The sequence below is a fragment of the Oncorhynchus nerka genome, linkage group LG12, assembly GCF_034236695.1.
Source record: "Oncorhynchus nerka isolate Pitt River linkage group LG12, Oner_Uvic_2.0, whole genome shotgun sequence".
In the NCBI taxonomy this organism is placed as follows: domain Eukaryota; kingdom Metazoa; phylum Chordata; class Actinopteri; order Salmoniformes; family Salmonidae; genus Oncorhynchus; species Oncorhynchus nerka.
Genome location: NC_088407.1, coordinates 27,298,711 through 27,313,650, shown reverse-complemented (window position 1 = coordinate 27,313,650; position 14,940 = coordinate 27,298,711). Strand labels below are relative to the sequence as shown.

The 14,940-nt window shown below is 43.2% G+C and overlaps 2 protein-coding genes across 2 annotated transcripts; one reads left to right on the top strand and one right to left on the bottom strand.

Annotated features, from left to right (window-relative positions):
• Nucleotides 1-8,980: 8,980 nt before the first annotated feature.
• LOC115138054 (N-alpha-acetyltransferase 38, NatC auxiliary subunit-like) lies at nt 8,981-11,724 on the bottom strand. The gene is made up of 3 exons (XM_029674451.2): nt 11,616-11,724; nt 10,116-10,293; nt 8,981-9,815 (listed from the first exon to the last, which is right to left on the bottom strand). The coding sequence occupies exons 1-3, from the start codon at nt 11,652-11,654 to the stop codon at nt 9,691-9,693; spliced, it is 342 nt and encodes a 113-aa protein (XP_029530311.1). The 5' UTR covers nt 11,655-11,724; the 3' UTR covers nt 8,981-9,690.
• On the top strand, nt 11,680-14,371 carry LOC115138053 (cytochrome b5 domain-containing protein 1). The gene is made up of 4 exons (XM_029674450.2): nt 11,680-12,286; nt 12,352-12,428; nt 12,531-12,749; nt 14,065-14,371. The coding sequence occupies exons 1-4, from the start codon at nt 12,166-12,168 to the stop codon at nt 14,293-14,295; spliced, it is 648 nt and encodes a 215-aa protein (XP_029530310.2). The 5' UTR covers nt 11,680-12,165; the 3' UTR covers nt 14,296-14,371.
• Nucleotides 14,372-14,940: the final 569 nt, after the last annotated feature.

Sequence of the window (14,940 nt, the reverse complement as noted above, 5' to 3'; positions counted from 1 at the left end):
TGTAAGTCGCTTGGGGTATGTCTCTATCAGTTTTGCACATCGAGAGACTGAAATTTTTTCCCATTCCTCCTTGCAAAACAGCTCGAGCTCAGTGAGGTTGGATGGAGAGCATTTGTGAACAGCAGTTTTCAGTTCTTTCCACAGATTCTCGATTGGATTCAGGTCTGGACTTTGACTTGGCCATTCTAACACCTGGATATGTTTATTTTTGAACCATTCCATTGTAGATTTTGCTTTATGTTTTGGATCATTGTCTTGTTGGAAGACAAATCTCTGTCCCAGTCTCAGGTCTTTTGCAGACTCCATCAGGTTTTCTTCCAGAATGGTCCTGTATTTGGCTCCATCCATCTTCCCATCAATTTTAACCATCTTCCCTGTCCCTGCTGAAGAAAAGCAGGCCCAAACCATGATGCTGCCACCACCATGTTTGACAGTGGGAATGGTGTGTTCAGGGTGATGAGCTGTGTTGCTTTTACGCCAAACATAACGTTTTGCATTGTTGCCAAAAAGTTCAATTTTGGTTTCATCTGACCAGAGCACCTTCTTCCACATGTTTGGTGTGTCTCCCAGGTGGCTTGTGGCAAACTTTAAATTTACATACATTTAAATGACACTTTTTATGGATATCTTTAAGAAATTGCTTTTTTCTTGCCACTCTTCCATAAAGGCCAGATTTGTGGAATATACAACTGATTGTTGTCCTATGGACAGAGTCTCCCACCTCAGCTGTAGATCTCTGCAGTTCATCCAGAGTGATCATGGGCCTCTTGGCTGCATCTCTGATCAGTCTTCTCCTTGTATGAGCTGAAAGTTTAGAGGGACGGCCAGGTCTTGGTAGATTTGCAGTGGTCTGATACTCCTTCCATTTCAATATTATCGCTTGCACAGTGCTCCTTGGGATGTTTAAAGCTTGGGAAATCTTTTTGTATCCAAATCCGGCTTTAAACTTCTTCACAACAGTATCTCGGACCTGCCTGGTGTGTTCCTTGTTCTTCATGATGCTCTCTGTGCTTTTAACGGACCTCTGAGACTATCACAGTGCAGGTGCATTTATACGGAGACTTGATTACACACCGGTGGATTGTATTTATCATCATTAGTCGTTTAGGTCAACATTGGATCATTCAGAGATCCTCACTGAACTTCTGGAGAGAGTTTGCTGCACTGAAAGTAAAGGGGCTGAATAATTTTGCACGTCCAATTTTTCAGTTTTTGATTTGTTAAAAAAGTTTGAAATATCCAATAAATGTCGTTCCACTTCATGATTGTGTCCCACTTGTTGTTGATTCTTCGCAAAAAAATACAGTTTTATATCTTTATGTTTGAAGCCTGAAATGTGGCATAAGGTCACAAAGTTCAAGGGGGCCGAATACTTTCGCAAGGCACTGTAGGTGTGTGGGTCTGTAGTTGTGGTTTAGCAATTGTGGTTGTGGTCAGTAGTTGATTGGTTGTGGTCAGTAGTTTTAAGTAGGTGTGTGGTTCAGAAGTTGTGGTCAGTCGTTCTGTGGTTGTGGTCTAGCTGTGGTCATTAGTTGAGTGGGTTAGTAGTTGTGTAGTTGTGGTCAGTAGTTTTGGTAAGTAGGTGTGTGCTTTTGGTCAGTAGATGTGTGCTTGTTTTCAGTGGTTATGGTCTGTAGTTATGTTGTGGTCAGTAGTTGTGTGGTCAGTAGCAGCTGTGTGGTTGTGGTCAGTAGTCATGTGGTTGTGGTCAGGGTCAGTAGTTTTGTTAAGCAGGTGTGTGGTTCAGTAGTAGTGGACAGTAGTTGTGGTTCAGTAGTTCTGTGGTTGTGGTCTGGAGTCGTGGTCCCATTGTTTGGTTGTGTTCAGTCGTTTTGGTGAGTAGGTGTGTGGTTGTGGTCAGTAGTTTTGTAGTAAGTTGTGATTCAGTAGTTGTGTGATTGGTCAGTAGTTGTTTTCAGTAGCTATGGTCTGTATTTGTGTTGTGGTCAGTAGTTGCATGCTTGTGGTCAGTAGTTGTTTTCAGTAGTTGTGGTCAGTAGTTGTGTGGTGTGTCAGTAGTGCTATGGTTAGTAATTGTGGTAGTTGTGTGGTCAGTATTTGTGGTGTTATGGTCAGTAGTTATGGTCTCTAGTTGTGCTGTTCAGGTCAGTAATTGGTTGTAGTCAGTAGTTATGGTCTCTAGTTGTGTTGTGGTAGGTAGATGTGTGCTTGTGGTCAGTAGTTATGGGCAGTTGTGGTCTGTAGTTCTGGTGTTGTGGTCAGTAGTTGTGTGGTGCAATAGTGTGGTTTTGGTAAGTAGGTATGTGGTTCAGTAGTTGGGGTCAGTAGTTTTGTGGTCAGTAGTGTGGTTTTGGTAAGTAGGTATGTGGTGCAGTAGTTTTGTGGTCAGTAGTAGTGGTTTAGTAGTTGTGGTCAGTAGCAGTTGTGTGTTTAGTTATTGTGGTCAGTAGTTGTGTGGTTGTGGTCAGTAGTTTTGGTAAGAAGGTGTGTGGTTCAGTAGTTGTATGGTTATGGTCAGTAGTGTTGTGGTCAGTAGCAGCTGTGTGGTTGTGGTCAGTAGTTTTAGTAAGTAGGTGTGTGGTTCAGTAGTTCTGGTCAGTAGCAGCTGTGTGGTTGTGGTCAGTAGTCATGTGGTTGTCGTCTGGAGTTGCCGTCAGGAGTTGTGGTCTCATTGTGTGGTTGTGGTCAGTAGTTGTGTGGTAAGTAGTTGGTTGGTTGTGGTCAGTTGTGGTCAGTAGTTTTGTTAAGCAGGTGTGTGGCTAAGTAGTAGTGGTCAGGAGTTGGTTGGATGTGGTCAGTAGTTGTGTGGTTGTGGTCATGTGGCTGTGGTCTGGAGTTGTGGTCTCTGTGTGGTTGTGATCAGTAGTTGTGTAGTAAGTAGATGGTTGGTTGTGGTCAGTTTTGTTGTTGTGGTGAGTAGCTTTGTTAAGCAGGTGTGTGGTTCAATAGTTGTGGTTGTGGACAGATGTTAGTTGGATGTGGTCAGTAGTTGTGTGGTTGTGGTCTGGAGTTTTGATCTCATTGTGTGGTTGTGGTCAGTAGTTGTGTTCAGTAGTGGTGTGGTTCAGTAGATGTGTGCTTGTGGCCAGTAGTTGTGTGGTTCAGTAGTGGTGTGGTTCAGTGGTTGTGGTCTGGAGTTTTGGTCTAGTGTTGTGGCTAGGAGTTATGGTCTCATTGTTTGGCTGGGTGGTAAGTAGTTGGTTGGTTGTGGTCAGTAATTTTGGTCAGAGTTTTGTGGTTATGGTCAGTAGTTTTTCTTAAGCAAGTGTGTGGTTCAGTGGTTGTGGTCAGTAGTTATGTGGTTGTGGTCAGTAGTTGGTTGGATGTGGTCAGTAGTCATGTGGTTAGTAGTTGTATTCAGTAGTTTTGGTGAGTAGGTGTGTGGTTGTGTTCAGTAGTTTTGTGGTAAATTGTGGTTCAGTAGTTGTTTTCAGTAGTTATGGCCTGTAGTTGTGTTGTTGTGGCCAGTAGTTGTATGGTCAGTAGTTGTGGTCAGTAGTTGAGTGGTGTGTCAGTAGTGTTGTGCTTAGTAATTGTGATCAGTAGTTGTGTGGTTGTGGTAGTAGTGTGGTTCAGTGTTGGTTGTCAGTAGTTGTGGTCAGTCAGTTGTCAGTAGTTGTGTTGTTGCGGCCAGTAGTTGTGTGGTGAGTAGTTTTGTGGTTCAGTAGTTGTGTGGTTGTGGTCAGTAGTTTTGGTAAGAAGGTGTGGTTAGTTTTGTGGTTCAAGTGTTTGTGGTCAGTAGTGGTTATGGTCAGTAGTGTTGTGGTCAGTAGCAGCTTGTGGTTGTGGTCAGTAGTTTTAGTAGGTGTGGTTCAGTAGTTCCATGATCTGGTTGTGGTCAGTAGTCATGTTTGTCGTCTGGTTGCAACTCCATTGTGTGGTTGTCCCAGTAGTTGTGTGCTAAGAAGTAGTTTTGTGCAGGTGTGTGGCTAGTAGTAGTGGTCAGGAGTGGTTGGATGTGGTCAGTAGTGTGTGTTGTGTCAACTAACAGTTGTGGTCTCTGTGGGTTGTGGCCAGTAGTTGTTAGTAAGTAGATGGTTCATGGTTGTTGTGGTGAGTAGCAACAGGTCCAATAGTTGTGGTTGTGGACAGATGTTAGTTGGATGTGGTCAGTAGTTGTGTGGTTGTGGTCTGGAGTTTTGATCTCATGTGTGGTTGTGGTCAGTAAGTTCAGCGCAGGTCCTAATGTGTGGTTCAGTAGTGGGCACTTGTGGTCTGGAGTTTGTCTTGTGGCTAGGAGTTATGGTATTGTTTGCAAGTAGTTGGTTGGTTGTGGTCAGTAATTTTGGTCAGAGTTTTGTGGTTATGGTCAGTAGTTTTTCTTAAGCAAGTGTGTGGTTCAGTGGTTGTGGTCAGTAGTTATGGTTGTGGTCAGAGTTGGTTGGATGTGGTCAGTAGTCATGTGGTGGTTGTATTCAGTAGTTTTGGTGAGTTGTGTGGTTTGTTCAGTAGTTTTGTGGTAAATTGTGGTTCAGTAGTTGTTTTCAGTAGTTCCTGTAGTTGTGTTGTTGTGGCCAGCAGTAGTTGTGGTCAGTAGTCCAGTAGTGTTGGCTTAATTGTGAGTTTGTGTGGTTGTGGTAGTAGTGTGGTTCAGTAGTTGTGTTGTCAGTAAGACCATGGTGTGTTGCCTTGTGTGGTCGGAGTAGTTTTGTGGTTCAGTAGTGAGTGGTTGTGGTCCTTTTGGTAGTGTGTGGTTCCAGGTTGTCTGATCAGGCGAGCTGTGTGGTCAGTAGTTGTGGTCAAACAAGTGGTGTGCAGTTCATCCACCTCAGTGTGGTTGTCCTGGAGTTGCCGTCAGGAGTTGTGGTCTCATTGTGTGGTTCAGTAGTTGTGTGAGGTTGGTTGGTTGTGGTCAGTGTGGTCAGTTTTTGTTAAGCAGGTGTGTGGCTAAGTAGTAGTGGTCAGGAGTTGGTTGGATCAAAACTTGTGTGGTTGTGGTCATGTGGCTGTGGTCTGGAGTGGCCCCTGTGTGGTTGTGATCAGTAGTTGGTTTTGGTTGTGGTGAAACTTTGTTAAGCAGGTGTGTGGTTCAATAGTTGTGGTTGTGGACAGATGTTAGTTGGATGTGGTCAGTAGTTGGTGGTTGTGGTCAGTTTTGATCTCATTGTGTGGTTGTGGTCAATGTTCAGTAGTGGTGTGGTTCAGTAGATGTGTGCTTGTGGCCAGTAGTTGTGTGGTTCAGTAGTGGTGTGGTTCAGTGGTTGTGGTCTGGAGTTTTGGTCTAGTGTTGTGGCCCATTGTTTGGCTGGGTGGTAAGTAGTTGGTTGGTTGTGGTCAGTAATTTTGGTCAGAGTTTTGTGGTTATGGTCAGTAGTTTTCTTAAGCAAGTGTGTGGTTCAGTGGTTGATAGTTAAGTAGTTGGTTCTCATGTGGTTTAGTTAAGTTTTGGTGAAGGTGTGTAGATGTGTTCAGTAGTTTTGTGGTAAATTGTGGTTCAGTGTTCCACTGGTTATGGCTTAAGTGTTGTTGTGGCCAGTAGTTGTGGTCAGTAGTTGTGGTCAGTAGTTGAGTGGTGTGTCAGTAGTGTTGTGCTTAGTAAATGTGATCAGTAGTTGTGTGGTTGTGGTAGTAGTGTGGTTCAGTAGTTGTGTTGTCAGTAGTTGTGGTGTTATGGTCAGTAGTCTTGGCCAGAAGTTGTCAGTAGTTGTGTTGTTGCGGCCAGTAGTTGTGTGGTCAGTAGTTGTGTGGTTGTGGTCAGTAGTTTTGTGGTTCAGTAGTTGTGTGGTTGTGGTCAGTAGTTGTTCTCAGTAGTTGAGTGGTGTGTCAGTAGTGTTGTGCTTAGTAATTGTGATCAGTAGTTGTGTGGTTGTGGTAGTAGTGTGGTTTAGTAGTTGTGTGGTCAGTAGTTGTGGTGTTATGGTCAGTAGTTGTGTGGTTGTGGTCAGGAGTTGTGGTCAGTAGTGGTTCAGTAGTTATGGTCTGTAGTTGTTATTGTGGCCAGTAGTTGTATGGTCAGTAGCTGTGTGGTTGTGGTCAGTAGTTGTTTTCAGTAAATGTGGTCAGTAGTTGTGTGGTGTGTCAGTTGTGCTTAGTAATTGTGGTCAGTAGTTGTGTGGTTGTGGTAGTAGTGTGGTTCAGTAGTTGTGTTGTCAGTAGTTGTGGTGTTATGGTCAGTAGTCTTGGTCAGAAGTTGTCAGAAGTTGTGTTGTTGCGGCCAGTAGTTGTGTGGTCAATAGTTTTGTTGTTCAGTAGTTGCATGGTTGTGATCAGTAGTTGTGTATTGTGCTTAGGAATTGTGGTTCAGTAGTTGTGGTGATATGGTCAGTAGTCTTGGTCCGAAGTTGTTAGTGTGGTTGTGGTCAGGAGTTGTGGTCAGTAGTTATGGTCTCTAGTTGTGTTGTTCAGGTTAGTAGTTGGTTGTGGTCAGTAGGTATGGTCTATAGTTGTGTTTTGGTCAGTAGTTTTGTGTCTGTGGTCAGTAGTTATGGTCAGTTGTTGTCTATAGTTCTGCTGTTGTGGTCTGTAGTTCTGGTATTGTGGTCTGTAGTTGTGTTGTGGTCAGAGGTTGTGGTCAGTAGTGTGGTTAGTAATTGTGGTCAGTAGTTGTGTGGTTCGGTAGTTGTGGTCAGTAGCGTGGTTGTGGTCATTAGTTGTGTGGTTGTGGTCAGTAGTTTTGGTAAGTAGGTAGGTGGTTCAGTAGTAGTGGTCAGTAGTTCTGTGGTTATGGTCAGGAGTTGTTACTAGTTGTGTTCAGTAGTTGGTTGGATGTGGTTCAGTAGTTGTGTGGTTGTGGTCAGTAGTTCTGGTCATTAGTTGTGTGGTTAAGTAGTTGGGTTATGTTCAGTAGTTGTGGTCTGTAGTGTTCAGTAGTTTTGGTGGGTAGGTGTGTGGTTCTGTTCGGGAGTTTTGGTCAGTCTGTGTGCTTGTGGTCAGTAGTTATGGTCTGTAGTTATGTTGTGGTCAGTAGTTGTGTTTTTGTGGTCAGTAGTTTTGTGGTTCAGTAGTTGTTTTCAGTAGTTGTGGTCAGTTGTGATCAGTAGTTGTGTGGTGTTTCAGTAGTGTTGTGGTCATGAGTTGTAGTTATGGTCTCTGGGTTGTGGTCAGTAATTTTGTGGTTGTGGTCAGTAATTGTGGTCAGGAGTGGTGTTCAGTAGTTGTGGTCAGTAGTTATAGTCTGTAGTTGTGGTCAGTAGTTGTGCGGTGCAATAGGTGTGTTGTAAATAGGTGTGTGGCTGTGGTCAGTAGTTGTGTGCACTTTTAGGAAAAAAGGTTCTGGAAAGAATCAAAAGGGTAATCTGCTTGCTTCATATATGGCACCCCTTAATTCTATATAGACCCGAAATTGGTTCCATATAGAACACTATATAGCACCAATTTTGGTTCAGTGAAGAAGAACCAAATGGGTTCTGATCAAAGAACCCTACAACCATTTTTGGTTCTATCCAGAACCTTTTTTTCTAAGATTCTGGTGGTGGTCAGTCTAAACTACAGTTATTGCATGTGAAAACTGAACGAAGTGCGATGAGAAGTTATCGGGTGAAAAAAAAGTGAGTGAACAGAGACAGCTTCGCTCTATCCAATTAGCGCAACAGGATCAACGTACCAGTTGAGTTATTTAGAGCACGGAGCACAATTCTGAGAATGAAGCTAGTGAGCATTATAAATCTTCTCTATCATTCCAGGTTAGTTCAGACCGGAGAATTATTCAAAATATTAGTGCTAAGCTGTTTGGTCCGAAACAGATTCTGAATCATGGGAATTTATTATGAAGACATTGTCACACTCCGAGGCACGTGTTGCTCAAGCCAGTGATAAACATGCTAACAAACGTTTGTGCTTTGAAACTAAATAAATGCTGCACTCTGACCCACAATTTATTTAATAGATTCATGATAATGTTGTTAGACAAAGCAGGGAGAGAACTTCAAAATGTGATTTAGTTGTGTTGGAATTTACTGCTGTTAGTAAGTAATGAATCTGCTAGCTTCTGACATGAATAATTGCAAGCAGTTCATGTGTTACTAAAACAGATCACTCTATTAATTTGAAGAAGCTATTCCTAATCCGTTTTCAGATTTTAAAAACAGTGAAGTAGAGGAAGATTTCCCACTAACTTTTTGTCTAAATTGTTGGCAAATATTCAAAGTAGCAGATGTGTCAAAAGTTGTTGCATTTAAAGTGAATGGAATGTTGGGAGTGATGATGTCACAATGGGGAGATTGTTGAAAAAAGTCCCACTCTCGTGAATGAAGATAGATCAAAAGTTGAATAGGAGCAACTCAACTCAAACCAGTCTACACGTTTGAAGTTTCAATGGCATTTGTGTAAGAGGAGTTGCGCGCTAAAGAATAATAAAAATGAAGATGTAAGTGGGGCATTTGCTTCGCAAACCCCACAAGGCCAAAAATTGATACGACAAATACACATTACCAGGAAATAATGGCAAACTTTTGCAATCATGCAACTCTCGTACTGGGGCATCTCGAGTGGCCTAAGTGGTCTCAGGCCCTGCATCACAGTGCTAGCTGTGCCACTAGAGATCCTGGTTTGTCCAGGCTCTGTCGCAGCTGTGACCGGGAGACCCATGGGGCGGCACACAATTGGCCCAGCGTCATCAGGGTTAGGGGAGGGATTGGCTGGCAGAGATGTTCTTGTCCCATCGCACACTAGCGACTCATGTGGCGGGCTGGGCGCAATGCACACTGACATGGTCGCCAGGTGTACCATCCGAAACACATTGGTGTGGCTGGCTTCCGGGTTAAGCGGGCATTGTGTCAAAAAGCAGTGTGGCTTGGCTGGGTTGTGTTTCGGAGGACGCACGGCTCTCGGCCTTCGCCTTTTCTGAGTCCGTACGGGAGTTGCAGCGATGAGACAAGACTGTAACTACCAAATGGATACCACGAAAAAGGGGTAATTAAAAATAAAAAATCCCTCATACTGAATATCTTTTCCTAGTAACACGTGCACTTTAACACTTTAACTGATGGCCTCAACTGGTGTGACCTGGAAAGACTTGTCCCGAAACAAGTGAGATGGAGGACGTTTGTCAACGGCCTATGCTGCTAATAGGAGACAAGGGTTTAATCAAATCAAACTTTATTTTCCACATGCACCAAATACAAGTGTAGACTTTACTGTGAAATGCTTACAAGCCCTTAACCAACAGTGCAGTTCAAGAAGAAGAAAATATTTACCAAGTAGGCTAAAATAAAAAGTAACACAAGAATAACGATGCTATATACAGGGGTCACCGGTACTGAGTCAGTGTGCAGTGGTACAGGCTAGTTGAGGTGTTTAAGTCAAGTGAGTCATGAACTTTAGCTAGTCATGCTCTGGACCATCTGTAACTGCTGCACTACCAGTATATAAGGACAGTCTGCATCATTCTTCATTAACAGATCAGACAGGTTTAGATACTGAAATGTATTGGAAAACATTTATCCATATTCCACACAATTAAACAGCGGTTCCATACAAACACATATACTGTACAGCCTGGCTCAGTCCATGCCCCTCCTTGAATAAACATCTGTTGTACTCAGTATATTAACTTAACACACACACACTGTAATGTCACTGAGAGTGCCTGGTTAGACCTCACACACACCATGGTTGCCTGCTAAACCAAATACACTGGCACCAGAGATCAGCTGCATCTGGAATTCTCCTTTGATTGAATTCTCAATTTCAAGTCTGTACTGTAACGTCTTCTAGGCTGCTGAGACATAGACCTGGCTAGCCAGGATGTTAGCTAGTCTCCTCCAGCTTTGGGCGAGCTGATCTTGTTCCTCAGTGGCTGGACCCGAACCCCTGTGTGCCGACCAGGCTGTCTGATTCCACCTCGATAGAGACCACGTGGTGGCCGGGAATCATGGCTAACCCCAGCACTCTGGGCTCACCCTGGGAGAAGGAGTCTGATGCAGATGCAAGTAAGACACACACAAAATACATTTAAAAAATGAACATGTACACAGTGTATTAACGGCAATGTTATTCTGTTACAAAGCAGAATATGGATATGGTGTTCACTCCGGTCCCAGAGACCTATAAGGTTTTTAGACCAAATAAACTAAGCAATACATTTGCTAGCTGAATCGGGTTTGTTAGTGCTGGGTTTGGACAAAACCCAGCACCCACTGCTCTGCAGGAACAGGGGTGAGTAGCAGTGAGCTTACTAGAGTATGTGGGCTTAGCCTAATAAGTACTGTCGTTACCTGAGGATTTGAGGAACTCCTGAGCGGACCCCAGGATGACGTTGCAGTCTCTGTCTGTGCACAGGAACAGTCCCACCAGTGTTCGTCCGTCTGTCATTCTGATTCTCATGTTTTTGTTCAGCAGGCTCTCCAGCTTCTGACATGCTCTGGAGGAGTAAGATGACAGTTCGCCCCGCCCCTAGAAATAGGGAGAAAATAGATGATAGGACTATACTTGTAACGGAAGCATAATGGTGATACTGGGTGCATCTCAACCGTCTAAAGTGGCTTGCTCTCTTTGTAGCCTATATTTGTTCAACTTCCCCTTGGCAAGGTTGACAAGGAGACACGACTTTCAAACACTTTATTTACCTAGCTCTGGTCCATGTGCATACAGCGGATGTGCAAGCAGATCGTAGTGACGTATGCACTTGGACCAGAGCTAGTTTGAAGGTAAGCAAAATGCTCAACATGTGTTTATTTGTATTTTGAAGAGATGACAGCTTGTACATACAGAGAAGTTTATCGGCACTATAGCAACATCTTTACTTTGGTAACGAAAGTATATTGACGTCAGTCACGAGACAAAATCTGAGAAATCCTCGATGAAGGAAATGGAACGACGTTAACGTTAGCCCTTGATCATGACTCTCAGTTCCATTACATATAAGGCATCTTCCGTATGGGGAAGCTTTGTTACGAGCCCCAACACTCAGTCTGAACATTAACAAGCATAGCTTGCGGTACGATTTTGAAAGCATAAGGACTTTATCTTTCATATCAGCAACAAAAAAATACATTGATACACACCTTTTATAGGGTTCCTACACGGCCATACATCCATGTTACAGAAGGTGTTTACGGAAGACAGAAGGACCATCAGTGTTAATTAGCTATATAGCATGTTCTGAACACCCGTGTTTAATGAAAGAAGGCTGCCAGAAACGTATTGTCACTGAAAAATGCTGTTGCCTGCAACTTTGATAAAGCCGGTTAAAACAGTGTACAGCACAGGATGTTGGCGGCACTTTAATTGGGGAGGACAGGCTCGTGGTAATGGCTGGAGCGTATTAGTGGAATAGCATCAACTACATCAAACACAGTTTTCATGTGTTTGATGCCATTCCCTCTGCTCCGTTACGGAGCAACCTCCTGTGTTGTACAGTAATAGTACATTTTGCCTTTGTGAAATTATTTTGATGTGATATGAAAGTAAAGGGCTTAATGTTTCTAGAACCGTATCGCAAATGATAATCGATTTACGTATAGATTAAGTATTTGGCTGTCAGAGCAAGTCTATCTTTGGAAGAAAAAAAACACAAGGTCCTTAAGGAGTAATGTTAAACTGTCGGCTCCTTAAGAGTATATATTGGGCTACTTTAGCTTAGCTAGCTAGTGGATACAACTTGCCCACGAAATGTATGGATCAGCTATGCACGCTCTCCTTTCAGTTTGGCAAAGTGAATATTATGTATTAGAAGTGTGTCAAATACGACATTATTAAATATATATCACCCCTACATGAGTTGATGGGCCATTTTCTTCAATCATTGTTGCCATTCCACCCTTTCTTGATCGTATTTTTCTTGAGGAATTATTTCACTGTTGTACAGCCGGAAATTCGTTAGGGAATACGATGCATTGTGGGTATTGTAGTATGCAATGTAGGTAGGTAAAGCCAGAGGTTTGGTAAAACTTTGCACCTATTTGGTTTTGGAGCATTTAATGGATCATTCAGTTAGATCCTATTAAATTACAAAGTATTGTCATGCTTAATTCTATAATAAAATTGGTCAAATGTGTGACATGATTTATTGACTGTGCAACCACTTGTGTGAGATTCCGCAAAGCTGATTTCAGTGTCGTGCTGTCTTTGCCAGACGCTTCCGTGGTTACCACAGTAACGGAGCTCCAGCTGTTCGTGTGTACACTTGTTGATACAATAGCGAGTGAGCTTGCACATAAACAATATACGTTACTTGTTATATCTCTGACATATGCTCAGGTGTTACATTTTACATGACCTTTTATAGCTCTACATAAATTGGGTAAATTTGCGGAAGTAATACAAATGCGGCCAACAAATTATTTCACCCCAACAGAGGTGTCCCTTCATAACACCCTTGGCGACCTGTGGGTGTCATACCTGGGCAAGGTGTACGACTTGACACCATTGGTGAATGAATTTAAAGGTAAGTTTTCGAATACAAGTAGGCTATTAGGTTACAACAGTTTAATAAATAACACTTTTTTTCAGGGGATGTACTTCTGAAGCCTATCATTGAGTGTGCAGGAAAGGACATCAGTCACTGGTTTGACCCAAAGACAAAAGATGTGAGTGAAAATAATCAGACTTCTATCAAGAATGTTACATATTTGTCTTTCTTTTTCATTATATTGATGATGAGTAGGCAAATTCCCCATTTGTATTTTCAGATTCTGACCCACATTGACCCACTATCTGGGTGTGTGAAATACTACACCCCTAGGGGGCGCTTTGTGCACGTGCCCCCTCCCTGCCCTCGTACTGACTGGACCAATGACTTTGGGCGACCCTGGTGGAGAGATACGCAATATGAGGTGGGACTACTTTCTGTCAAGACCAGGTGGATCCGCATCATCAACACCCTCACATCCCAGGAGCAGGGTCTGGAGGTAAGTCATCCTTATTCTGATCAGGGAGAATGTAATGCAATGATTATAAGAGGCTGCATGTGTACATGACACATGTATACATGTGTTATCATACTAATCTCACATAGCAAGACACCATCCCCTGGCAAGTGGGGCTAGTGCCATACATAGATATCATAAATGCTGCATGCATGTATTATACATATGCTATAGATATGCACACATCATACTGACATCATTCTGCATACATACATGTCACCTTCACGCATACATGCACCATTTATACGTAACCATCATGCACACTATTGTAGCTGTTCAAGCCTTATCCTCCCACCTCCCCCTCAACCGCCAAAGCATTGTCAGCATATCGCAGTAGCAGTCTATTAGGAGTGTATCCACTCATCTGGCACTGTTTCACACATACTGCGTAATATCACTGACTGGAACACAGGTGCTGTGTCTCCCTTACTCTGTGTGTCACTGGCTGAATAAAATATGGGTTACTACACTGCACTCTAGGGAGCCCTGGCCTGTATGTGACTAGCTTCCAAAGGGACCAAAGGGACACTGGGAGGGGGAGTGAGTAGCACAGTAGTGCAGTGTGTCACTGTCAAGCGCTGGGGGGTTTCTGAGCAAGCCCTGGCTTGGTTCGCTCATTCCCCCCGCAGCCCACACAAACAAACACACAACACAACACGCTCGCACCCACAGCAGAGTACGCCTCTCCTCTCCAGCGCGGTGGGAGGGGAGCAGGCTTTCCCACCAACCTGCCCCAGCTGGCACTAGTAGTCTTCTACTGGGCCAGAAGCTTAGTGTGGGTGCTCCACGCTCCACACAGTCAGACACATGCTCTCTCTCTCTCTCTGATACAGTCACAAATACTCACGCACACACCACACACAAATTCTCTCTTTCTTTCTCTCATACACTCTCTCCCTCGCACACAATCTCTCCTCCTTTCTCTTTCGCCCCCCCCTCTCTAGTGGTTCTTAGCAAGTGTGCCCATTGCACCCTGCATAAACACATTATTTTTATTTTTTTGGCTCCTGGAAGCCAAGCTAGAGTGGTTTAACCGCCAGTTGCAAGACATGCCCATAGACCACAGAATGGGTTTCAGGGGGAAATACAATGGAAAATACATATATATTTTTACTATTGAAATATGATGACAATGACTGATCATACCTATAGGTTCTAGATCTGAAACACCTGCAACAGATTTCAGCTGCAGTCAATATATCCCCTGGGAAGTCAGGAACTACTGTACATGGGTTGGAAAAGTAAAATCATTTTTAAAAAAAACTGCAACTTCTCCCTCCTCGCTCTCTTTCCCCAGGTGTGTTCCGAGGAGACCTTGAATGAGATTCTCCAGCGGTACCTCCGCTACAACTCTCACGCCGCCAGCTACACTTGGAAGCACGATTGTGTCAACCTGGACATGAGTAAAACGCTGGAGGAGAACGGCATCCCCGACGAGGACGAGGCCTTCTACAACACACGCATGGACCGCGACCTCTTCTCCCAGTCCATCTGCCTGTACTTCAACGACGACCTCACTGAACTTTGACCCCATATGTAAGGATGTTAGAAAATGGTGGTGAGCAATATGAGCAGACAATCTATTAAAATGTTGACTCACAAAATACATTTTCTGTATGTGTTATTTGTTAGCGTTATATTATTGTTGTAGCAATTTTATTATAGCCAATTTAACACAAAAAGGACTTGAACTGGTAACCTCACAATTAACCTGTTCCTTTCCTTGTCATTCTATCCCAGTGTCATCCTTTTGTCATTCCTTCAAAGCTTCTTGCATCTTTACAGTAGGCCTACATAAATTCATGCCAACATTTTACATAAAATAGCATGGTAATTGTTTATGTGATATTCAACAGCACCTTTGTGGCTCTGCTGGGTTAAGATTTCCAGTTGTACAGAATGTGCAGGAAACCAAATCTACTATAACAGTAGCAATATCAGGTTTAGTCAGTCTGATATATAATATCAAATAAAATTTTATTGGTCACATACACATGGTTAACAGATGTTATTGCGAGTGTAGCGAAATGTTATCCATAGTTCTATTAATCAGTGACCTGCCATTGTTATCAATATCTAGGCTATTTATCATTATTCACAATTATACACACAGTTTTTACTCTAAAATGTGCATACTGTATGTATGTATGTCTGACCATATACCATATACCCC

Coding starts and splice junctions, on each gene's coding strand:
- LOC115138054 (XM_029674451.2), bottom strand. CDS start 11,654: ATGGCAACAATGATTGAAGAAAATGGCCCATCAACTCAT. Junction 10,294..11,615: donor AAAATGGCCCATCAACTCAT/GTAGGGGTGATA, acceptor CCCTATTTCTAG/GGGCGGGGCGAACTGTCATC. Junction 9,816..10,115: donor GGAGTTCCTCAAATCCTCAG/GTAACGACAGTA, acceptor CATCTGCATCAG/ACTCCTTCTCCCAGGGTGAG.
- LOC115138053 (XM_029674450.2), top strand. CDS start 12,166: ATGCGGCCAACAAATTATTTCACCCCAACAGAGGTGTCCCTTCATAAC. Junction 12,287..12,351: donor ATTGGTGAATGAATTTAAAG/GTAAGTTTTCGA, acceptor ACTTTTTTTCAG/GGGATGTACTTCTGAAGCCT. Junction 12,750..14,064: donor CCCAGGAGCAGGGTCTGGAG/GTAAGTCATCCT, acceptor CTCTTTCCCCAG/GTGTGTTCCGAGGAGACCTT.